This window comes from Taudactylus pleione, unplaced genomic scaffold, assembly GCF_031769625.1.
Source record: "Taudactylus pleione unplaced genomic scaffold, aTauple2 ptg000659l, whole genome shotgun sequence".
Classification (NCBI taxonomy): domain Eukaryota; kingdom Metazoa; phylum Chordata; class Amphibia; order Anura; family Myobatrachidae; genus Taudactylus; species Taudactylus pleione.
The window spans coordinates 1805513-1830816 of NW_028285061.1; the positions used below are offsets into that span (position 1 = coordinate 1805513).

The window sequence follows — 25304 nt, forward strand, 5'->3', positions numbered from 1 at the left end:
GATTAGGAGCAGCCAGACGCCATTATATCATGCAGATGGGGACGGATTGGGAGCAGCCAGACGCCATTATATCATGCAGATGGGGACGGATTGGGAGCAGCCAGACGCCATTATATCATGCAGTTGGGGACAGATTAGGAGCAGCCAAACAGCTGAGCACCAGGTGCGTCCTAAGCATGCACTGCTGAGCGACTCTGCATGCTGCCACACTGATGTAGTGATGGTGCCGTCCCCTCTGCATTGTGCCCTCAGCAGTGGCAGTTGCACACCTATCCTTACAGCCCTGTTTCCAGTTCAAACAGAAAAGCTATTTAAAAAGACCTTTAGAGAGTAAAATAAAGTAAAGTTTGCCCATATTTTTTTACTACCTGTAGATTTTTGTGACAAAATATAGGCCCTCATTCAGAGCCGCACGCTATTTGCGGTCGTTCGTTTAAAATCAAGGGGTGGCTATTTAAATGATCCGTACGCACATTGCAGTGTGTTCACGCCTCTAAGTCTGAACGAACGAGCAAAACATACGCTCGTTTATTTGTTAAAAACGCCCCCTGGCCGCACGCATCCTACGTCATGTCCGCTATTTATTAGATTAATCGAGTACATCGACCAGCGTATGAACTGCTCGCTATTCTTGTGGTTGGTGTTTGCTACCACAAATTTGCGTGCAGTTCTGGCTATAAAATAACCCAGTGACGTGGTCAATGACGCTGCTGTTTTAAATATACACACCCATAAAACGCCCGTTTTGACCTTTAAGCACGCCTGCGTTCGGATCTCCACTCCCCATTTTCAAGCACCTTCCCCTGTTACCACCCACATACGCCTCATTCTGTCACTCAAAATAGCAGGCACTCGCTATATAGCGTACAAAGGATTTTCGGCCGCACTGACTGGTTCGCGCATGCGTACTAAAAGCGTACGCATGCGCAGATGTGCAAACATCGCTCGGAACGAGCGTACTGCCGCTAACGAGCGGCTCTGAATGAGGGCCATAATTTTCTGGAAAATGTAAAACAAAACTTTTATGCGATTATTCTTTTTTAAAGGCAATACCCAGCCAATTGATATATACACCCCTAGGTGTATAGCGAGGCAAGACTGTTGGGTATGAAGTAATGTGGAGTTAAACAGACTTCTCTTCCATTATGTTTGTGCAATAATTACTCTTTTACGCAATGAAGCACCACAAGATGGCAGATGGTGAACTACCAGACAACAATGCCTGTACTAGGTGTGGTGAATGTAATATTTAGCCACCAGCAAGAGTTATCCAGGCATGAACACCAAATGCACATCTATCAGATTGTCAATAGGACATACTTGCCTACCCTCCCGATTTGGTCGGGAGCCTCCCGAAAATCGGGTGCCGCTCCCGGCCTCCCGGAAAGGTAGGCAAGCCTCCCGGTCCCCGGCGATCTATCTGCCCCCCCCGCGAATACAGTATAATCCCCGGCAGCGGGGGGGGGGCGGTGACGCGATTCGTGCTGAATCGCGTCATCGTGGCCCCGCCCCCTGCTTCACAATGCCATTTATCTCGGCATTGTGAAGAGGGGGCGGGGCCGCGATGACGCAACAGCGCTGTCACGCCCATGCCCCGCCCCCATCGTCGAGTCATTTTCTGGGCCACGCCCCCTTTTGATGTGGCACGCCCCCCTGCTGAGGACGCCAGACAGCTCCATCCCGGAAGGAGGGAGCTAGAAGTCGGCAAGTGTGCAATAGGAGTGTGGAATGATATGTCAACACAAGAATGTCGATATGGTCATAATGTTGACATTTACCAAGTCGTCATTCATCATGTAGAAACTGGTGAATAACGACACGCCCCTATTTCCGGGAATGCTGATCAGCTCTGTCCTCCCAAAACTCTTGGGGGATCTGTGAGTGAGATCGCAAGACCTGTTTTACACATGCACAGACCCCAAAATATTGGAGATATATGCAAACCATTGGGTTTGCATGCATCTCTGAAGCAGGCCCTAGGTCCATAGTTTGCACTGGGGAAATTACACTATAGTCTAAAAATGCCCTCTGATTATACAGCACTACTGGGCATGCTGACACACACACACAGATTTTATATATATATATATATATATATATATATATATATATATATAATATGGATAGTGACAAAAATATTAACAATAGGCATAATTTACGCACCTGGAAAATAAGCTAAACAGTAACCCCATCTCGCTACTGTGCTTTCTTTCCTGATATATTTAGAGAGAAGTGAGAAACAGTAGTAAAGAGTTACCTAGTAAACAATTAAAGAGATCGAGGAGCTGAATATTCCCAGAGGAAGTTCTCACAGATATAGAGATGAACATTTCTGAAACGGCCTCACAGGTAACTGTATGGAAAGGGAGCAGTTGCCCATAGTAGCACATTTTTCTAGTACAGTTTAAAAAAACAAAGCAAACAGCTGATTGGCTGCTCTGGGAGACAACACATTTTATTCACACATGCAGATTCTTAGGGGTAAATTTAATTAAGGTCGATTTTAATCGATTAAAAACGGATCTAAATCAATCATCGTCCTTAATGTTTTAGGCGCTAATTCACACATTTACTAACAGTCAAATTTTTTATATTGATTTTTAAGTATTAAATAAATGAGTGATTTAGCTCCTGAAACAAAACATTGATATTGATCGATTTTAATCAATTACAATTGACCTTTAGTAAATTTACCCCTTATTCTTGCTCTCTATATTTCTCTCTGCTAATATCATTAAGTCACTCCATGGTTTTATTATACCAGACTATAGGGGGAAATTCAATTAGCTGCAGTAATTTACCACCGGCTAATTGATCCGCCCGGGGCTAATCAATGAGCCCCAAAGGCAGCACTGCACTTAACGAGCATTTCTTTTTGGGTCAGAGCAGGTGCAAAAAGATATAGGTGATAATAAGGCTGTTATCGGGCACAAACAGTGGGTTAACACACAGGTCTGGGAACTTTTCCCCAAATTCTATGTGTTAGCGACCAATTACAGATGATTTATCGGGCAAGAAAAAAAGGACTTTAGTTGAATAGCCCCGGGCGTTAAAGCCCTTTTTTTCACCCTTGGTAAATTATTGGGGCTATTTGACTTCCCCCTATAAATTATCAAACTGACTAAAAATAAACAAACAGATAACTGTATTGGCAATTAAAAAGATCACAACCAAATGTATTGAATTAGAATTGTCATTATGAAGGGTGGCATTAAAAAACAGCCATATAAAGATATAAAGGAGTGGTGCCCACCCCAGCACAATCAGGATCACACCTGGAAAAGAGGAAGATGGAAATTCTTCCTGCCTATTTATACACTGCTCAAAAAACCCTCACACTAAACACCTAATGGGCTAACTAACCCTGTCATCCAACACTGGTAATCTAAAACAAACCACCCCTCTTTTATCCCCTAACCCACCTAACAGTCAAACCTAATTTAGTTTTCGGCTATTTTTTTTTCCTGCAGGTTCATACATTTTGTATATTGTAGTTGCCAACATAGCTCATTGGAAAGAAAAAAAACTAGACCCAAATTTGACGAGCCTCGGACAGATCTGTCCAAATCATGTCCATCTTTAGTGTTCACTCTAGGTGAAAGGGGGTGTGACCATGAGAAAAAGGGGCGCGTGTTTAAGACACGCCCCCTTTTCATCATACTTGGGAGCGTGCCCAGCACTTAAGGACATGCAGAGCTGCCCTCAACTTCTCCCGTCTCTGTGAATAGATCTATTCGCCGGTGGTGATCGCTGCACCGCTATTTTTACCCCCTGTGGGACACTGCGGACCACAGGCGGGGACGGCATCAGCAGGCTGTTTTAGCGGGGCACCTCCAAAAGGGCAGGGTGCATTCTGCCCTTTTGCAATTGGGAATGGCGCTGCGCCCCACTAAAACAACCTAGCGGGAACGCTAATCTTGTCAGGTCAAAGAATATTCAGTTGCACCACCAAGTGTCCGTAGGGAAAGTAACAATGGTATAAACAATACACTTTTTTTTTTTTTTTTAATCTTTTAAACATTTTAAAAGATGTGGAAGGATTTTGCCAGCATGGAAGAATGATCAGCATTTAACCTATCATTAGATTTAGCCTAAGAACAATCCATACAAAAATGCATTTTGCTAATGTTTTTTTTTTTTTTTTCACTATGATACTGACTGCATTCCTGCCAATACTGTATATCATTGTACGTAAAAGAGCAGTAATTTTTCTCCATGGTCTCCCCACCTCCTTTTCCCAGACTAGTTCATGGGGATCTTTTTTCAGTAGCGTCAGCTGACTGTAACCCTTATTGTAATTTGTGGACAGGAATTACAATAAAAAAAGCATAACTGTTTATAATATCTCAAAATAATGACAGCTAGAACAGATAAAAATAATAGATTGTAGCAACTCTTACCCTGCTTAAAATGATTCCACATTCCTGTTGCAAACATTTATGTAAATGCTTAGTTGCATCCGACAACTGATTGGCAAAGCTGAGTAATTCCTTTGTAGTTCCGTATTTGACGGATGATAAGAGAGAGGTTTCTTGCCCACTGAGAAACAAAGAGTCTGACCTCTCCTCATAATCATACGTGTCTTGGCACAGTGTAACAATGTTCTTCTCGCCAGAACATACTTCCCCATCTCGATAGAGGTTTTCCATTATAGTAACCACATCAGACACATTGAGATAAGTAAGCAGCAACTCAGCATCCTCTTTCTGGTCGCTGCTGTTGTTCATAAAATCCATTACCGCACTGCTCTCCAAAGCAATACCTAGGAAAGAAAAATCATTTTTGTAAATAATTTTCATGTGTGTGTCTTGTATACATGAAATAGGGAAAAAAAAATCTGAAAAGTACTCTAATATGGTATTTTGTGGAGTAGGATGAAGAGTACTCCTGCGCGAGCCCCGGAGCGAGCGCAAAAAGCACTTGCTCCGTGGCTCACTACAAATTGGGGAGGCTGTCGATGTTGATCGACAGCTCGACCCATTTTGTAGGCGTGGCAGGGGGGTGGCTTCACAAACGGAAGGTGTTCCCATGCAAACACCTGCCGTTTGTGGGCGGCCCCACTGACATCGCCAGTGATGTCAGTGGGAGAGCTTCCGGCTCTATTAGACAGAAGCTCTCTGGGGCTTGCGGCCACGAGACCCTACCACAAGGGTCTCGTCGCAAGCCTGATGGTCGCGATGGTCTTGACCATCGCGACCATCATCCTGGCCACTCGCAATAGCTGTGGGTGGTCACCCACAGCTATGCGAGCGGCCGGGAGGCCGCTCCAGAAAAAAAAAAATGCCCTGATTCAGAGCGAGCGCTCTTTCAGAGCGTCCATCTCTGAATCAGGCCCACTGTCCATGGCAGACATATTGTTTCTGAACCTGTCCTCAACACAAGGCCCCTAATGCAGTAGACTCACTTGCCTTGTGTTGGAGCTACTCCAATAACACAGGAAAACACCTTCCTCATTTGGGTAGCCTATGTTTCCGTTTCCATCTCTGAAGTAATACCTTATCTGAGACTGAAAACAGATGAAACCACTGGAATTGCCAAACTACATACACATTTCACCACGTTTAATATGAATCCCTCAAAATCATTTGTAACTACAATCTAAGAATAACTGTTTGACTCCACTTTTGAACCCAGAAAACTTTACAAATGTAATTAAAATAAAACAAAAACAAATAAGTCAATGCAACTGTATCTGGATTACAGGAAAGCAACATACAAAGGAAAACAACGTATAAATGATAATTGACTCAGTATGACAAAACATTAGTACAACATGTAAAAGTCTCCATACTATCACATGATATTTGTTTTGCTTATGCACATGGAATATGCACTCCATAAGCAGAATCTTGCAGTGTCCGTTACTAGCACTGTATATTATGCCAAACATCTGTTGTGTAGAGGAAAAAAAAGACAGCAAATCGTCTCAACTAACTATAGTTATAACAAATCGTGGACATTTCTACTTGCAGTTTTGAACGGATACTCAGGTTTTCATGTAATTCTATTTTTGTTTTAGCATCTCATTATTATTATTTCTGTGTTTATATGAATCTGCTCTGATGTTCTACAAACTGTTGAACTGATGGTGTGATCTTCAATGTGTCCTGCACCATTTCCATTAAAGCATGGTCTACAATGCATCAGTGGTTCTCAACCTGCAGTAGGAGTACCTGCTGTCACAGTCAGGGGTACTCTAATAAATATCAGTAATATTGTGGGACAGGTTCTGGCACCCATTATTGGCAGACATGCTTCTTTGACGCTCTGTGAGCAGAAGTTCAGTCATCCCACCATCCTAGCTAGTATAGAAGCTGAGACAGCCACTAGCAATTCCTCCACACTTCAGAGGCTCCTCTCTTGTCCATCTCTCATTAAAAAAAAAAAAATCTACAATTATACCCCTTTTACACCAGAGCTAATACCCGGGTTATTGCAGGGTTAACCCGGGTAGCTCCTTGGTGTAAAAGGGGACAGGGTTGGATTCCTGGGTCAAGTGACCTGGCAATCCAACCCAGATAACTTGCAGGGTTTAACACGGGAATAACCCGTGAAACCCTGCAGTGTAAACGGCGCAATCTGAGTCATGATGACCTGGAGCGCACCACATGCCGGCCAATTGGTGGGTTTCAGTGGCGCTTGGAGATGACGGCATCTCGTTATCTCCAAGCATCCACTTCCACACCGGAAGAGCTGGGTCACTGCAGACTCTGCGCCGGTGTGAACTGCGCTGACTCAGGAATTTTTTATTATGTGGACTTTTTGTTTTACCTTTAAGCTGCGTACACACCTACAGATATATCTGTCCAATCCGTCTGGTGGGAAGGAAAATCTGGTCCGTTTTCCAGTGTTTGGTAACAAATTTCTATTGTTATTTGCTCCCATACATTACCAGATTTTCCATCCCACCAGACGGATTGGACAGATATATCTATAGGTGTGTACGCAGCTTAAAGGTAAAACAAAAGTGGTTGTTACAGTCTAGACTGAATATATTGCATGCAGGTATTGGGGTTTAGAAAAAATCTTAACTTGACATGGCAACTACTGTACATACATCACATACAAACATTATTTCTGAACCTGTCCACAACACAAGGCGCCTAAAGGTGGGTACACACTAGGTCGACGGATCGGCCATTTGGCCAATCCAACATCTTATCTGACGATTGGTAAGTGATTACACACTTACCAATCGTCTGCCAGATATGTTGTGCCTGACATCACAACTGGGCGGGCATTTACATGTTCCCGCGCAGTTGTGATGTCAGTCACTCGTGGCCTCTGCAGCAAGTGTGCGGGCGGTTTGCTGACCGCCCATACACACAGCATGATGCACCAATTTATCTGCAGATATATCGGCCATTGGCTCTGAACACATATCGTCTGTACACACCCAACACACACACGCCGTTCAATTCAACAGACGATATATATCTGCCACTGTGTACCCAGCTTAAGGCAATAGATTTACTTGCCTTGAGTTGGAGCTGCTCTAATAATGCAGAAAAACACCTTCCTCATTTGGATAGCCTATGTTTCAGTTTCCTTCTCTGAAGTAAGACCTTATCTAAGACTGAAAACAGATTAAACTGCTGGAATTACCATATTAAACTACATACACATTTCACCATGTTAATTTGAATCCCTCAAAATAATTTGCCAATACAATCTAAGAATAGCTGTTTGACTCCACTTTTGAACCCACAAAGGAAAAAAAATGTTAAGCATTACAAATGTGACTAAACAAAACAAAGAAATAAGGCAATGCAACTATATCTGAATTACTGGAAAACAAATATAAATGTTGCATCATTTAAAAAAAAAATCCTGTTTCTAGTACAGTTATTGCTGCACCTAAGCATTTATTTTAAGGCAATTATATTAATTACAAATATATTGCTTTGCAAATTTGCTGGGTACTAATGACATACATGGGCTGCCAAGGGGTACTCACAATTGCGTATCTGTAATAGGTGTAGGGTGTGCGGTGCACACAGGCCAGAGGGGCTCACACTGCACCATTACTAATACTTACCTCTCAGGAGTCCCAAGTCAGAGTTGTAGTAGTAGTGCAAATAAATGGCAAAATGGAGCAGCGTCCATTTTCCCAGAGGTTTGTGCGTGTGCAGTGGAGGCGTCTCCGGGACCATGGTGTGGGCGCCATGTTACCGGAGATCTGTGCATGTGCAGTAGACTCTGGAACAATGCCAGAGTCTACTGCTCCATAGAGAGGAGGGGGCCCGCTCGGGGTAGTCTGCACGCAGGCCCCTCCTCTCGTAAACCGCCCCTAGTACCCACGTAAGAAAAAGCTTGAGAACCACTGGTCCGTGACTTCACTAATATAAATTGCTGGTAGCAGAAAAAATATATATTGCAGGTGTCTTTTAGAATGTTCTTTACTATTACATGCTATCATCCATATATGGGTTTCACAAGTATGAAAAGATGCCTTAACATGGTTTCAAGAGTGCCACAATGTTTTTAGGTTGGAGGTCCCCAAGCTAAATGTAATTTTGGCTCCCCTAAATCGCCCCCTAAGTTGCAGCTGGAGTAACCCGCCACACCAGCTACCTGATAACAGAGATCCCCATGCGAGTGCTGACAGGGAAGTCTGACAGCAGAACTAAGGGGTCTATTTACTAAGCAGTGTTAGGAGATAGAGTGAAAAGTGATAAGAAAGTGATAAGGTGCCAGCCAATCAGCTCCCAACTGTCATTTTTCAAACACAGCCTGCGAGATGACAGTTGGGAGCTGATTGGCTGGCACCTTATAACTTTCTTATCACTTTTTACTCTGTCTCCTAACACTGTTTAGTAAATAGACCCCTAAGACCTGGTACTAGCTCCGACCTCCCCATCCCTGGGGGAATGTGCACCTCTCACCCTCACCTATACGGTGCCGGGTGCTCCATGTCGGCTACCTCAGCTCTGACACCTGCCGTGAAAAGGGGGCGTGACCTACATGTAAAGGGGCGTGGCCTAGCGGCACACACCATTTACATCACTAAGGTTCGTGCCCAGCATCTCCGAGATGCTGAGCTGCCCCCGGGCTTCCTCCCCGTACTGTGAATAGATGCTGTGCTCTGCTATGCAGAGCAGCGGTGTATGCTTTCCCCAACAGCCCCTCCCCCCGCCCCTGCGGGTACACATCAAAACGAGGTAATGAACGACGGAACGATCCCTTGTTCTGTCCTTCATTACCTGCAACGGGGGCCGCATGCGATATTGTCCGGTTGGACGTGCAGTACAACCAATCGGACGACACTGCATGCGACAGTGTGAGAGCGCATATTGGCCGTACATACTGAGCAATGCAGCAGATATGTTGTTCCGATTCGGCCGGAAACAACATACCGTGCCAACATTCGCTCAGTGTGTACCCAGCTTAACCCATAGATTCCAGGCACTTAACACAGCATCTAGGGTTTATTGTATTAATTGTATAGCTCTAAGCGTCAAACCTGTAGCTTTATCCACACGGTAAACACTGTGGCTAATTGAATCTGCCCCTTGGTGTATATTCCCCTACTTTTTCTGTTATCCTTTATTAGCATAGCAATGATACATTACTTAGCACAGGACATTTATGAGATTATGAAACAAATCTAAGAGATTGAGAAACAACTAATATACAAGGTAGTGAATTAAGAATTCTACCCATTGATGGGAAAATTCTGTACGCGTGGCAAGTCTTAAGGTGCCCATCCACTAGCAGACCTCAAAAAGACTGCACAATTATGACATTGTAATCGTGCAGTCGTTTGTCAGTCTGTGCTGTGCCTACACTGAACGTTCAGGTCATTCAGTGTAGGAACATCAATCATCTGCAAACATGCTGCACCTGACGTTATCATCAGGGTGTCCAGCATGTTTGCCCGATGATAGATGTCTAAAGGCCCCCATACATCAGAGATTGATTGCAGCAATCGTGCAATTTGCAATCGATTGTGTATAAAAATCTTTCCCTTTTTCAATCAATTGTGGCAATTCTGCAATCTGCAATCAATTGAAAAAGGGAAAGATTTTTATACACAATCGATTGCAAATTGCACGATTGCTTCAATCAATCTCTGATGTATGGGGGCCTTTAACGACCAACAGGAGCGTGCAATGCTGGTCGTTTTAGACATTTTTGCAAACGATTTATGAATGATTGAACGATATCGTAAATAAATCGTCTAGTGGATGGGCACCTAAAGACAGTTATATTATCAGACACCAATATTAAAGCAGCAATTGGCAACTGGCATTTCTTGCAGCTACCAGAGGTGTGGTACAGTTTGAATGAAGAGATGATGCTTTTATTAGCGTCATGCTCATTATTAGATACTAAGGGCCTGATTCAGAGCCGCTCGTAAGCGGCCGCTCGTTCGCTCCGAGCGATGTTCGCACAACTGCGCATGCGTATGGGTTGTAATACGCATGCGCGAACCATTCATTGCGGTTGGAAATTGTGTGCTCGCAAAACAGCGAATGCCTGCTAATTTGAGTGACAGGAGGAGGCGTTTGTGGGTGGTAACAGGGGAAGGTGCTTGAAAACGGGGAGTGGAGATCAGAACGCAGGCGTGCCAAAAGGTCAAAACGGGTGTTTTAAGGGTGTGCATAATTAACAAAGCAGCGTCATCGGCCACGTCACTTGGTTGTTTCTTAGCCTGAACTGTTCACATGATTGCAGTAGGAAAATCCAACCACAAGCACTGCGAGCAGTTCAGACGCCTTTCGATGTACTCGATTAATCAAATAAATAGCGGAGATGACGTATGATGCGAGCGGCCAGGGGGCGTCTTTACAAAATAGCGAGCGCATATTTCGTTCGCTTGCTCAGACATAGAGGCGTCAACAGATCGCAAAGAGCGAGCGCTCAATTTAAATAGCCGGCCTCTTTTTCTGAAAGAGCGAGCGCAAATAGCGTCCAGCTCTGAATCAGGCCCTAAATCCCTGATATTGGTTTCCCATGATCGGCATTAGCTGCTGCCACTGAGGATCAGTGGAGACCTTATGCATGCTATAGGTGCTGTCATTTGAGGCCGACTGCCATTTTACTGGTATGTGAGCCAGTAAGGGTCTCTGCCGGTAAGTTTATAAAGGGGCCCATACACTAGCGGCGGATCACCGCAACCGTGCGATGCAGAGATGCCAGGTTGCAAGATCGGTGCAATCCAACATGTTGGATTTCACCGATTTGCTGATCATGATCAAAATATAATCACGATTTGCAAATCGGTGAAATATAACATGGAGAGTTTCACCAATCCTCAGACGCATCGCCGAACATCGATGGCCACCGGTCTGCATTTCCGATCCCATTGCAGGTTCCGGCAATCTGTCGGATAGTACATGGGGGTCTTAAGTGCTGCCAGCAATCACATTAACAGCTACAGCTAGAAAACGAAAATGCACCTAAATAGGTCACAAACCAGTTTCTTTGTAAACAAGTCTCTTTCCTCTTATTGCCTAATCTAGAGCAGTCTGAACTGGCAGCTACGTGATGTTACATCAGATCAGGTTACACAAAGAGATACTCATTGTAAGCAGAGAGATATCTCATAGGGGAAATTCATAGAGCAGTGGTCTCCAACGTTAATTGAGGTGTGAGCTACTTTAGAGAAATGAAACCTCCGGAAGAACTACTATAATTGAAGGAAAAAAAAAATCTGGCTAATAACCGAACAATTAAAAGTTAATTTAATGAAAATGAAAATCTATTTTTTTTAATTATTACAGTGATATTGTTGCAGTTTGTAAATAAACTTTAAGCACAGGCACATTTCACCATTAATTATCGGCTCCAAGGAGGTACGTGCAGTAGAGGAGCAAAAGATATAGGCAAGGCTGCTGTGTGATTTTCCGGGGGTGTGGTTCATTAGGTCTACATTGTCTAGATAGACAATGTTTGGGTAGACAATGGAAGATAGACAGGCAATAAATAGACAGGAACTGAAGGCCGACAGGGTCTGAAGGTCGACACACCAAAGGTCGACTGGTATAAGGTCAACAGGTACTGAAGGTCGACAGGCAATAGGTCGACAGGTACTGAAGGTCGACAGGCAGTAGGTCGACAGGGACTAACCGTCGACAGGGTCGGATTGTCGACATACTAAAGGTCGGCTGGTAACAAGGTCGACAGGTATGAAGGTCGACAAGCACTAGGTCGACACTCATAGTCAAATGGTCGACACATATTTTAAAAAAAAATTAGGGTTAGGAACTTACTGCGACGGGTTGACTAGTAACAAGGTCGACTGCTATGAAGGTCGACAGGCAGTAGGTCAACACTCATATAGTCAAATGGTCGACACATTTTTTTATTTTTTTTAGGGTTAGTGTTAGGGTTAGGCACTCGCTCCGACGCTTAGGGTTAGGCACTTACTGCGACGGGTCGACTAGTAGCAAGGTCAACAGGCAGTAGGTCGACACTCATATAGTCAAATGGTCAGCACTTTTTTTTTTTAGGGTTAGGGTTAGGCACTTACCCCGACGGTTAGGGTTAGGCACTTACTCCGACGGGTTAGGGTTAGGCACTTACTCCGAAGGGTTAGGGTTAGGCACTTACTCCGAAGGGTTAGGGTTAGGCACTTACTCCGATGGGTTAGGGTTAGGCACTTACCCCGACGGTTAGGGTTAGGCACTTACTCCGACGGGTTAGGCACTTACTCCGACGGTTAGGGTTAGGCACTTACCTCGACGGTTAGGGTTAGGCACCAGGAGGTAGCGTTAGAGTTAGGCACCAAGAGGACGGTTAGGGTAAAGATTAGGGCTAAAAAACAAAACAAAATATGTGTCGACCATTTGCATGCCGACCATATGAGTGTTGACCTAATGACCATGTCGACCTTCATACCTGTCGACCTTGTTACCAGTTGACCTTTAGCGTGTCGACCTTCAGTTTCTGTCGACCTACTGCCTGTCGACCTTCATACCTGTCGACCTTGTTACCAGTCGACCTTTAGTGTGTCGACCTTCAGTCCTTGTTTATCTATTGCCTGTCTATCTTCCATTGTCTACCCAAACATTGTCTATCTAGACAATGTAGACCTAATGACCAGATACCATTTTCCGGAAGGGCTGGACGGGAGTCTCTCTCTCCGCTGTGGCATAGACGCCGTGGGTGGAACCACGGGGAAGCACATCATGTGATTGCTGTAGAAGCTGCGGCAATCACCTGACATGCTTCCCTGTGGCTCCACCCATGGTGTCGATGCCACGGGGGAGCACACGTCAGAGGTCACTTCCTCCTAGTTGACTAGGCAGTAATGCAGCTAGGTGAGCTACCAAAATTAAGACCGCGAGCTGAGCTACAGGGACTGGAGTGGAAAAAAGGGGTTGAATAATGAAGTAGGAGGATGCAGGCTGCACAAATGCTTATTATAGGAGACCAGGACACTGTACAATCTATACATATGGACCCTCAGCACAGATACTGTAGGTGACATGCTGTTCATACTAGAATTGCATAATATATCCAATAAGCCATTATGGCAGATTGGATGCAACAATAACAATGGATTAACACCAGACCTTTGATGATCTCTTACTATAACTTCACATCAAGGTTCTGTGGTGCACACAAATCAATTCTAAGCATAAACTGAGCTATCATATGTTCTGGTGCGATGATGGGCAAGCCAATACACTTCAAGGGCTGCCTGCTAAAGGTCCGCACATTACCATTAATCTCAGGCATAACTTAAAAATAACTTAAAAATTCAATTGAAGATACATTGATCTGTAACGGCATTCTGGCAATTTCCTTTTTTTCTCCATCTCCTCTCTGCACATTATGGGCCTGATTCAGAGCCGTTCGCTATTTGCGGTCGTTCGTTCAAAAACAAGGGATGGCTATTCAAATGATCCGTTCGCACATTGCAGTCTGTTCACACCTCTAAGTCTGAACGAGCGAGCAAAACATACGCTCGTTTATTTGTTAAAAACGCCCCCTGGCCGCTCGCACCATACGTCATGTCCGCTATTTATTAGATTAATCGAGTACATCGACCAGCGTATGAACTGCTCGCTATTCTTGTGGTTGGTTTTTGCTACCACAATCTTGCGAGCAGTTCTGGCTATAAAATAACCCAGTGACGTGGTCAATGACGCTGCTGTATTAATTATGCACACCCATAAAACGCCCGTTTTGACCTTTAAGCACGCCTGCGTTCGGATCTCCACTCCCCATTTTCAAACACCTTCCCCTGTTACCACCCACATACGCCTCATTCTGTCACTCAAAATAGCAGGCATTCGCTATATTGCGAGCACATGAATTTCGGCCGCACTGACTGGTTCGCGCACGCGTATAACGATCCGTACGCATGCGCAGATGTGCGAACATCGCTCGGAACGAGCGTACTGCCGCTAGCGAGTGGCTCTGAATGAGGGCCAATGTCCCAAAATGTCCCCACGTGCCCCTCACATCTCCTACATGCCCTTCCAGTAGAGCATTGCTCCACCAGCCAGTCAAACATCCTATTCTCCCCAAAGTACCACTCAGACCACACACAATTCCAATACACCCAAGTCACCCCCAATTCCTACTTCTAATAAGTGGCACATTATTTACACAAGAACCGTGGCTACGTAATGGAGACAAGATAAAAGGTACATTTGTCCCATATGGGGCATCTTATCAGTCAGCTAACTGGGCTTCCCAGGCTCTGCAATAACAAATTTCCTTTTGGCGGTCATTACTAAGAAGGAGCAAAACATCCTTTGCTCCATAAAAGTTATTTAAAGCTGCAAAATGTAACAACTTTTTGCCAGCACTGACAGAACTGACACTAAAAGAAACCAAGCTGCTCTATTGTCTAAAAGCAGAACTCTGACAATGACAGACCTCAGATGCTTTACAGGAATCACACTCCTCATTGTGCTCATACTTTTCCTATGCTTAATGTGAATAAGAGGCACTGAGGCAGTCACAAGATCTAACATGAAATAGATTAAGTGACGTGGTGTCCAAAAACATCTACCGAAATCATTATAAAATAGAGCAACCATTTAAAGGACTGTTGGCCAAGAGTGTATGGGAGATTTAATCAAACCTTCTAAAGAGAACAATTGCAGGAGTTGCCTTACAGCAACCAATCAGATTGTAGCTTCTGATGGCAAACGCCACCACCTGTTTTCTTTTGAAGGTTTATTAAATCTCTCCCTAGTGTAAAGGCCCCCATACATCAGCAATTGACTGCAGCAATCGTGCAATTTGCAATCGATTGTGTATAAAAATCTTTCCCTTTTTCAATCGATTGTGGCAATTCTGCAATCTGCAATCGATTGAAAAAGGGAAAGATGTTTATACACAATCGATTGCAGATTGAACGATTGCTGCAATCAATTGCTGATGTATGGGGGCTTTTATTCCTAACATGCCTGCTGTCACTATACAGTGGGCAATCTGAAAATGATCTGGTTAAACATCAAACACAACCAGAACAAACTATCGCAGATGATATGAATTTGCTATTTATTGGTAATGATGCAGGGCCTGTAAGTCCATATAATGCTGTAGCAGACTTCCTCCTTTTTCTAGAAGATGCCTAAATAGGAAATTTCCATGGGATATTTTAAGGGTTATGTATGACAATTACACATAATAACTAGGGATGTGCAGGCTCGGATAGGTTCGAGTTTGCACGTGGAGTTCGGATTTTTCCCTCCAAAAAAACGGAACTCAGAACGAGGCAAAACGTCATCTTACATGGACGAACATCATCATTCCTGGTCTTTTGTCCAGGAATGATGATGTTCGTCCATGTAAGATGACGTTTTGCCTCGTTCTGAGTTCCGTTTTTTTGGAGGGAAAAATCCGAACTCCACGTGCAAACTCGAACCTATCCGAGCCTGCACATCCCTAATAATAACGTGTTTACTTTCCCCATCCTCCATATAGTACAATAAAAAGAGCACATTTAATGCTATTCTAAAGTTTGGAGAATGTTTGACAGCAGCATTAAAGTAGGTCCACACTTGTCCAATGTATCCCCATGTAAAGGCAAGTCTATTATAGGTAACATATCCACTGTAAGACGAGGCACTGTCACTGCAATGAGCATTATAAGTGTGATCAATTAAAAAGCTGCTATTTCTATGTCTACAGTAGCAGATTTTTGCAGGTGTTTCAGCAATTTCCATAATGCATAGGTTATTGAACTATACATGAGTCAGTGGGACCAGTGTTTCAGTGCTTTTTTTTTTTTAGAAATAAAATTTAATTTATTATTCATAAAGATAAAATAAGAGCTTTCATTGCTACTATATTGTCTTTTTTTGCAACAATATATACATCAAGTTATAATTATTCTAAAATGGACTCCACTGAGGACAATTATATAGAGGAAACAATTAGTGACAGTGTGGAAGAAGAAGAACATCCCGAGTTCCATACTGAGGATCTGGAGGGAGGACAAGCTTATGATGAGATGTATGGCTCAGATAGCGATGTCACAGATGAGTCAAAGTATGGAAGAACAGCAAATTGAATTGCAGGATGCAGAGATAGTGAAACAACGACCTCTCAATACAGGAGTATTAGCGGAATTTAAGACCCAATCTGTCGGAGAACATCTAAGTGTTGATTACCAATACTGTTTTAGACAGCTGACAGATCCTGCAGATGAAGATGAGTTTTAGTGGTGACCACAGAGAAAGATAAAGTTGAAATCACGATGTTTGGTGGCGCAATTTACCAGCACTGGAACCGGTATAAAGGATAGCAGAATATGCATCAATATGGACACATCATGAAAGGCAGCAAAGTGACAGCACTGGCTTAGAAGAACCCATAGGTGATCTGGGGGATACCACAGCAACAGCAACAAAGGCAGCCTGGTTACAAACACCCATTATAAGCAAGAGGAGACCATACAATCTGCTCCCAATGAGGATAGTGTAGAAGCACTAAATCAGCGTAAAAAACTCTTAAAATAAAGCAGAAAAAAAGCTGAATTGAACAACTGTAGCAGCAGAAGGATAACATCACTGAGAGGCTCAGGGAAGAGACATTGGGCCTCATTCAGAGGCGGTCGGAGGATGCAAGCGGTCGCTCAGAAACTGGGCGGCCGCTTGCATCCTGACCGCCCCCCCTCTGTTTCGGTCATTAGGCTGTGGGTTTACATCCACAGCTCTAACGACCGCTAGGGTGATTGTATCGCGACCATCAGGGCTTACGACGAGACCCTAGGGTAGGGTCTCACTTGTCATAAGCCCCGGAGAGCTTCTGGCTCTGTCAGAGCCGGAAGCTCTCCACTGACATCACCAGTGATGACAGTGGGGCCTCCCCCAAACGGTAGGCGCTCCCATGGGAACGCCTCCGTTTGGGCTGCCACCCCCCCGGCCCGCCTTCCGGGCGGGGCGAGCTGTCAATCAACATCGACAGCTCGCCCCCTTTGGAAAGAGACCCGCTACGACCGGCGCTGTCGGTCTTAGCGGGTCTCACGCATGCGCACGAAGGAGCCGGCTCCCTCGTGCGCATGCACACTTGACAAACATCAAGGCGACCGTGCGGTCGTAGACCGTACGGCCGCCTCTGAATGATGGCCATTGTGCTTTGGGTGGCGCCGCATATACAGAAGTATAAGAACATCGCTGAGAAATGTGTTTTGCAGGCGTAACAGGGTTGCTGTACCTGTTGCATAGAGTGTCACCAGCTCCCAGCGATATCACCAACACTCAGCGCTGCCTTTAACACTCATCTATGTCTCCATCTCCAATTCACCGATACCCAGTGCTGCCTGTAACACGCATCTCTGTCTCCATCTCCCTCCATCTGTCATCGACACCCAATGCTGCCTGCAAAAATCATCTCGATCTCCAGCTTCCATCGTTATTGCCCACACCCAGCGGTACCTGCAAAAGCCATCTGTCACCAGCTCCCAGCACTGACACCAACACCCAGTGCTGCCTGCAAAAGTCATCTTTATCTCTAGCTCCCAGCACTGACACCAACACCCAGTGCTGCCTGCAAAAGTCATCTGTCACCAGCTCCCTGCGCTGTCACCAACATACAGCGCTGCCTGCAAAAGTCATCTGCAGTCACCCATTTAAATGTAAATAAAAAACAAAGTAAATCAAATTATACCAGTGATTTTTTTTATATATATAAATCTATAATCATATCATACATAAGCAATTTCATTATATGTTGGTATTGAATGTGACAATATAACCTCAGGTTAGAACACTGCTGTCAGACCAGCAAAGGTCCTCAAATCTTATACGTAATTTGCAAATTAACAGATTTGCTGATAGCAAGAAGGAGGCACTCGTGCCATATAAAATTGAGTTTTAACTTTCACAGTCACAAACAATCGCTCTCTTGCTTCTTGCATAGTATATTTATTAATAGACAAAACGTATACTATATAATTTTACCATTACTACAGGTGGGATATACAATATAAACGATAATTGTCCATTAGTGTGGAAATGCTGGAAAAAAAAAGGCGGAAAACGGTTGTTTCGACTTGATGGTTATATCAAACATGTTTGGTGTAACCAACCCAACCAGCCAATTCTTGTTCCAAAGTAGGTGGAAATTTGGAAACTTTCCCACCAACTGAGCGATTTTCAGCACAGAAGTCGGCAGTTGTCTAACTTTGGTATTTTAGTATATTATAGAAATGTTTCTGGCTCTATAATGATTTGGATAATCAGGGGCACCGAGAGGAGGGGTAGTTTCAAAACACCAGGGCTGTCCTGGGGCCCGTGCTTCCTTAAGTTGGGTACACACTATATGATGTATCGTACGATATATAGTACCGAAAGCGATCAGAACAATATATCATACACATTGTATAGTGTGCACGCCCGATCCATCGTTCATCGCATCGTCCCATCTGCTGTTCTGCACTGCAAATGCGGTGATGCAATGAACGATGCTGTTACATGCAGCACGTCACATCACGTCATACACCGGACTATGACATTGCGAAGTTGCTGTGTGGGGATGTGACGCCACACACGTCATCAATGCATCATGGCCCCACCCGATATATAATGTCGCAATCGCCGGCATTGTAAAGCAGCAGGCAGGTGTACACTGAATCGTATTATCAAGCCGACCAGACCGCCCAATTCACTCAGCCTTTAGTTTGCCAAAGAAAAATGTAAATACAGAGACAGTTTAAGAAAAAAACACTGTAGTGAATAAAAACATAGACACGGTTTAGTTCTAAAACATCTTTCATTGATTACCTAGTCCCAGTGTTCTTTACAGGAGAACCTCTACAACCACCTTAAAATAAAAAAGCGTGGGTATACTGGGTACAGTCTGGCAGTTAATGAATATCCCTTGCTTCTAAAAGCCGTATACTTTAACCATGCAGTTATAATTAATGTGAGAACTTCTCACAGTTACTTGAGGTCAAATCGGGAGAAAATCCCATATTAAGTCTAGGCGCAATTATATTTAATCTAGAAATAAGTCCAGCCATTTCGGATGGACTATTTTACTTAGTCCAGACCGGGATTTTGGGGGTGGGGAGCGGTATGACCCTTAATGTTTTGCTTCCAGTCTCCTGACTTACTTTCACCTGTCTTACTTTCCATTTACAGTAACCTGTTCATTATCGGGGTCCGATGCTGTGCGCCCCTGTCATTATCGGCGCTATCTACAAGATAGCAGCGCCGAGCGGCAGGGCCATGTACGAACGGTCATACCGCATGACCGTTCGGCCAGCTGTAGCTGTCGTTGGGGCTGCTGCCAGCTCCAGGCTGCACGCAGGGATCTCGCGAAACTTGTGAGATCCCGCGCATGCTCAGTGGAGCCGGCCGGGACAGAGACACAGCGCATCAACACTAGGCTGATGCGCTGCTGTCTCTAGCGGGTACTGCCGGAGGGGGGAGTTAACGCTCCCCCTCTCCGGCCGATCGGATGTTTATACATCTCATCGGTAGTGCTTCCTGCTTCGCCTCGGTAAAGAGGCAAAGCAGGAAGCGTTATAGCGGCACTTAACATGCCGCTTTCATACATCTACCCCCATGTGTATAAAGGGTACTACTGTGTGGCATAATGTGTACAACTGTATGGCATAATGTGAATAAGGCACCATGTGGCATCATGTGTATAAGGGGTACTCTTGTGTGGCATAATGTGTACTGCTGTATGGCATAATGTGAATGAGGCACTACTGTGTGGCATAAGGGGCACTATTGTGTGGCATAATGTGTACTACTGTATGGCATAATGTGAAGAGGCACTATGTGGCATCATGTGTATAAAGGGTATTACTGTGTGGAGTAATGTGTACAACTGTATGGCATAATGTGACGAGGCACTATGTGGCATCATATGTATAAGGGGTACTACTGTGTGGAATAATGTGTACTACTGTATGGCATAATGTGAATAAGAGGCACTATGTGGCATAATGTGTATAGGTGTATTACTGTGTGGCATAAGGGGCACTACTGTGTGGCGTAACATGTATAAGGGGTACTACTGTGTGGCATAACATGAATAAGGGGTAGATATGAAACATTCTAAAGAGACATGTAAAGAGAAGATAATTGTTGGAGGTCCCAAATTTACAGTGTGCAGGCGAGCACAGAATCTGAGTGTGAATGCCAAATAAATACTGCTGATCTGCAGGGCCAGATTAACAAAAGGGTAGATGGAGCTCCAGGCCTCCACATACAAATAGGCCCATCATCATAGCAGCAGGATGACAAGGTTCTGTCTAGCTGTCACAAAGTCAGCCATAAATCATAAGTATTAAAATTGTATTTCTAGTTTTCTCTCAAAATTATGCAATTTTTCTACCTTTATGTATTTAGGGAGACAGTAGGGTTGATAGTGTAGGATGTGTACACACCCACGTATCTCTGGCCACACCCACCCAGCACTGGTCATGGCTCCTCCCCTTCTCAGTATAGGCCCTTGAACGTGAATCCGGTCATGCTGATCTCTGTTCTTGAATTTGACCACTGTCACAACATACTGCAAGTTGCTTGTTTATTAACATTATATAGTGACAGCATATTCCTTTGCTACCAAATGCTACAGTAGCAAGCCAAAAGAAGGTAAGAACATACTGGAGTGACCATAGGGCTGCATTTAGAGTTGGAACTATCCTATAAACGGTTTGCAAATAAATGCTGACTTTCCATGATAACTGTGTACACTACATGATGATGCTCCACTGTCCAACAGCCTCTCCTCTTTACTGGGAAGAATAGGTGGCCAGTAAGGGGCAAATAGCTTAAAATAAGAAACATAAAACCATTTCTATGCTACAGTGATCTGCATACAGTTTATACATAGTTTGCTCAGTATATACTATGCAATAATCGGGCTGATAAGCTGATTTTCGGCTGCACTGTCCAATAATCTCAGAGTCTGCATGCAGTCCCAGAGGTCAATTACTGTTCCAAAAGTAGTCGGATCTGATCCGACCTGCTGGCGCCATTGCTCCAAATATCCTGCACATTTTATAGTGTGTTTGAATTTCCGATCATCTGTCGGACATTACTGCTGATAGTTAATTTAAAAACATCACCTATGTGACGTTCTTAGGTCAGTTAATCATCGTTCGGAGAACAGTACATCACTAATGTGTACACTAGAGATTGGATGTTCACTAACTTTATTAATCACTCTGAAAATTGTGGTCAGTCGGATTGTGAGTGAAATCGTTTAGGTGTGTACCTAGCATTAGGCTATGTGAGGTTACAATGTGAAACAATGCATGAAAAATGTGTACTGTGATAAAGTTGCAAACTGTCACTATTTATAATGACGTTTCTGGTTATTTATTTTTAAGTGTGTACTTTACACAGTGTGTACTTTACTACTTAGCTACACTTTACTACTTAGCTGGTGAACACTTTAAGACACTGAGGTTTATCAGGATTATGTTATTATGGCCTTAAGGAGCCAATGCATCTAAGGCCCTAATTCTGCCAATCCGACCCAGTAAAAATCCCTAACTTGCCCATTGCAACCATTTTCAGGTCAGGATCAGGGAATTGAGATTTTTCAACATATTGAATATTCCCAATTCCCTGACATATATGGGACCCTATAGTGTAAAGCCAAGTAATGGTCACATAGTTACTATTATATGTCCCAAGTTGTGACCATGTTATCACTGCAACCAGATAAGCACTATTCTGAGGTTAGGGCAGGAGACTGTCCCATTCTAACAGGAGAATCATATCTAGTTATTCCCTTACTCAGGGCATTTAGTTACTGTTTTATTTTTTTTTACTTATAGTTTAAAAAATACCCCAACTCTTATTTTTTTTAAAAATAGATTGTATAGTACTTTTTAAAATACTGTATATTGAAGTCATCAAAATGAAAACATTATATTTAAATTATGCCATCAACAAGACCACATCACCTGCCAGAACTAAAAGCAACTCTGTATGTTCTTACTGATACAGTATGATTGGAATGTAGTTGTTATGCAGTTACCAGGGACTGTTATCAAGACAATAGTGGGAATAGTTGTGATTCATTCCTACCTCACATAGATGCACAGTCCCAGACAGGAATCCCAAAAATGTTACCGTCCATATATGGTCACTGGTAGACGGTAGCAATTTGCAGCCAAGTGGGAACTAAAGCATACTACAACTTACAATAGAAATGCTATCTATTATCTGATAGAGATCACAACATCACCCTGAGCAGACATTTATAGAGACAGCAGATTACTCCTCAGAGACCATACACAAAGAGCAGGAACCTCCCATGTTATTATCACTCTATTTACTGCCAGCAATTCCAGTCGGTAGCTCATACATGTTTTCATAATGATGCAATTTATTCTGCCTTACGTTGTTGTATGTTCAGTTGACATAAATGGAACCATGACATATCTTTCTACAACAACAATGGATAATGCATTATACGCACAGGGGCTGTTATGCTTATTGCTTAAGAGAAGATCCAACTTGTTGTCAGACCTAGCAAACACTCTCAAAGGCAAAATCATTGCAAAATCAAAAATGTAAATTCCATGGGGGCTTATGTAATATTGTGCGATCTGTTGGAACTCCTGCGAGTCTCTTGCTTGGTTTGGCTTTTAAATGATTGCTGGTTTTAACATACGGGAAGACTTGCAGGAGTTCCCGCAGTGGCACCAGATCGCATCCTATTACATAAGCCCCCATGTCTGCTGCTAGGCATTTTATAGAGTAGGTAACCAATCTGAGGTTCTCCAGGTGTTGTAGTACTGAAAGTCCCAGCAAGCCCTTCTTGGGCTTGCAACTCCATACCACAACATCTAGATGCCACAGGGTGGATCTTGCAACAAGCAGAATGCTGACTGGCACCTTAGCATCAAAAGATTGTGCAGCAGTGGCATATCTATTATTATTATAGTTATATGGCACCACAAGGGTCCGCAGCGCCTTACATAGTACATAAACACAAACAGTGCAAACATACAAGAAAAAAGTGCAAAAGACTTACGAGGCTGAAGTTAAAGACTTAAGGGCCCCATACACGGAAAGATACAGCTGCCGATCTGACGGATTGGAGAGATATAGCAGCTATATCGTTCCGTGTGTAGGCACAATATAGTCCTTTGCGCGCTCCTCCGTTGCTCCTCTAGATCTTTCTGCATGCACAAGAGATCTGGAGAAGCGACGAAAGATCACATGCAGGTCCATGCAAGGGGGGGTCAGCATATCAGGCGGGCGGGCACTGGATCGCCCCATGTGAGGGGACCACCCGATATGTTGGCAGTCAGAAGCATCGGTGGGTACACATCGTACCATGTATGGGGCCCTTTACAATAGAAAACATTGCAGAACGTATAGTACAAGCTATATTACCATTACTACTTATACTTATGCACTCTCATAATACCTACAAATTCAGCGCCAGCAGAGCCCATACGTCCTGCAAGGTCTTAAGAGTTTACAATCTAAAGAGGAGGAGCGAACAGCCAGGTGGGACAGAGGGGAGAGATACTGTATGAGGATTTATCCCTGCGAAGTGGTTTTTCGTATTGAGCCATTAAAACCTTGCTATGCGTGACCGTCATCTCTCCTACCCCAGGGGACAGTACAGTACACTGCAGTCTGCCCTCCATATGTGCACCATGTCCCTATCATTACCTGTGTACGCCATGTGTTCCAGCATTGCTCAGCTACCCATGGAGAGTCCACAAGGCTTACGTGTCCCGGTGAGAGTGCTGCTGCTGAGCTGCAGCTCTCAATACTGGAAAGTCCAGGGGCAGGAAGTTTTCTCTCTGAGACTCTGCTGCTGCCAGGAAATGAGAATGAAACAGCAGGAGACAGTATTAACTCTTCAGCCACCCGTGAGAATGGGCAGCAGCACAGAGGACAGCACTTCACCTAAGTGACAACAGAGACAGAGCTCTGCCTGATCACAGGCACTCAGAGGAAGTCCCCAAACTCATTAAATATTCAAGGGAGGGTTCACAGCAGTTTGCATTATAAGAATGATGTGATGAAAGGAAACTTCTTGTTACAAAGGAAATGTTTTAAAAACATATGATATCATAGTGATATTTGTCACTTAATACTAACCTTAGGCTCTACATGACTAAACTGTGACATTATGTTATCTCATTCTTGCAATATAGGAAAGCTGCAAAACTGCTTATGAAAACTTAACCTTTTCAATCTAGTTTTCTCACTGACACACAAAAGGTTAATATTTATCTCCAGAAACAATAATGATAACCTTGCAACATTTGCAGTATCAAAATCTCTTAAGCTGGGTATGCACTGAGGGCCTGATTCAGAATGGATGGAATTGCCGAGCCGCACACAAGCGGCCGTGCAATTCCGTCCATGTAAAATGCTAATACAGCAGGAGTTGTCTCCTTGCTGCATCTGTGAACCCAGCGCTACAACCGAGGTCGTACCCTGGGATCACCATCGCAACCCCTATGGCCAGTCAGAAGCTTGCCGCAGCCTGGCTGGTTCCTAGTCACTTGCGAGGCCACGCCCCCTCTCTCCGCAGCAGCTCATCAATCATTCTGCGGCTTGGGAGCGTCTGCCGGTGAGATTGCGGGACCCGTTCTGCACATGTGCAGAATGGGTCCTGCGTTTGTGCCAACCACTCACCATCAGAAATGTACGCTAACCATTGATTGATCCATGTGTCTGTGCTGACATCACAATTGGGCGGGCATTTAAATTTGCCCACCCAGTTGAGATGTCAGTGTTGGAGGCCCCTGCAGCAAGTGTACGGGCTACTGTACACACATATATCAAGTCAATATATCGCTGATGCTGATATATGTGTGAGCGCTGTAGTTGCCAACTGACGCACTCGCAATATATCGTTTGTCGAATGAACAAATGATAATATCGATAAGTGTG

At 44.0% G+C, this 25304-nt stretch overlaps 1 protein-coding gene across 1 annotated transcript in view; it reads right to left on the reverse strand.

Annotated features, from left to right (window-relative positions):
* MAP3K8 (mitogen-activated protein kinase kinase kinase 8) overlaps positions 1–24332 on the reverse strand; it is a 49409-nt gene extending 25077 nt beyond the window's left edge. The window contains exons 1-2 of the mRNA XM_088455531.1: positions 24069–24332; positions 4401–4762 (exon numbers count right to left, since the gene is read on the reverse strand). Coding sequence (XP_088311657.1) covers positions 4401–4762; positions 24069–24093 — 387 coding nt within the window. The 5' untranslated portion in view covers positions 24094–24332. The remainder of the gene's footprint in view (positions 1–4400; positions 4763–24068) is intronic.
* Positions 24333–25304: the final 972 nt, after the last annotated feature.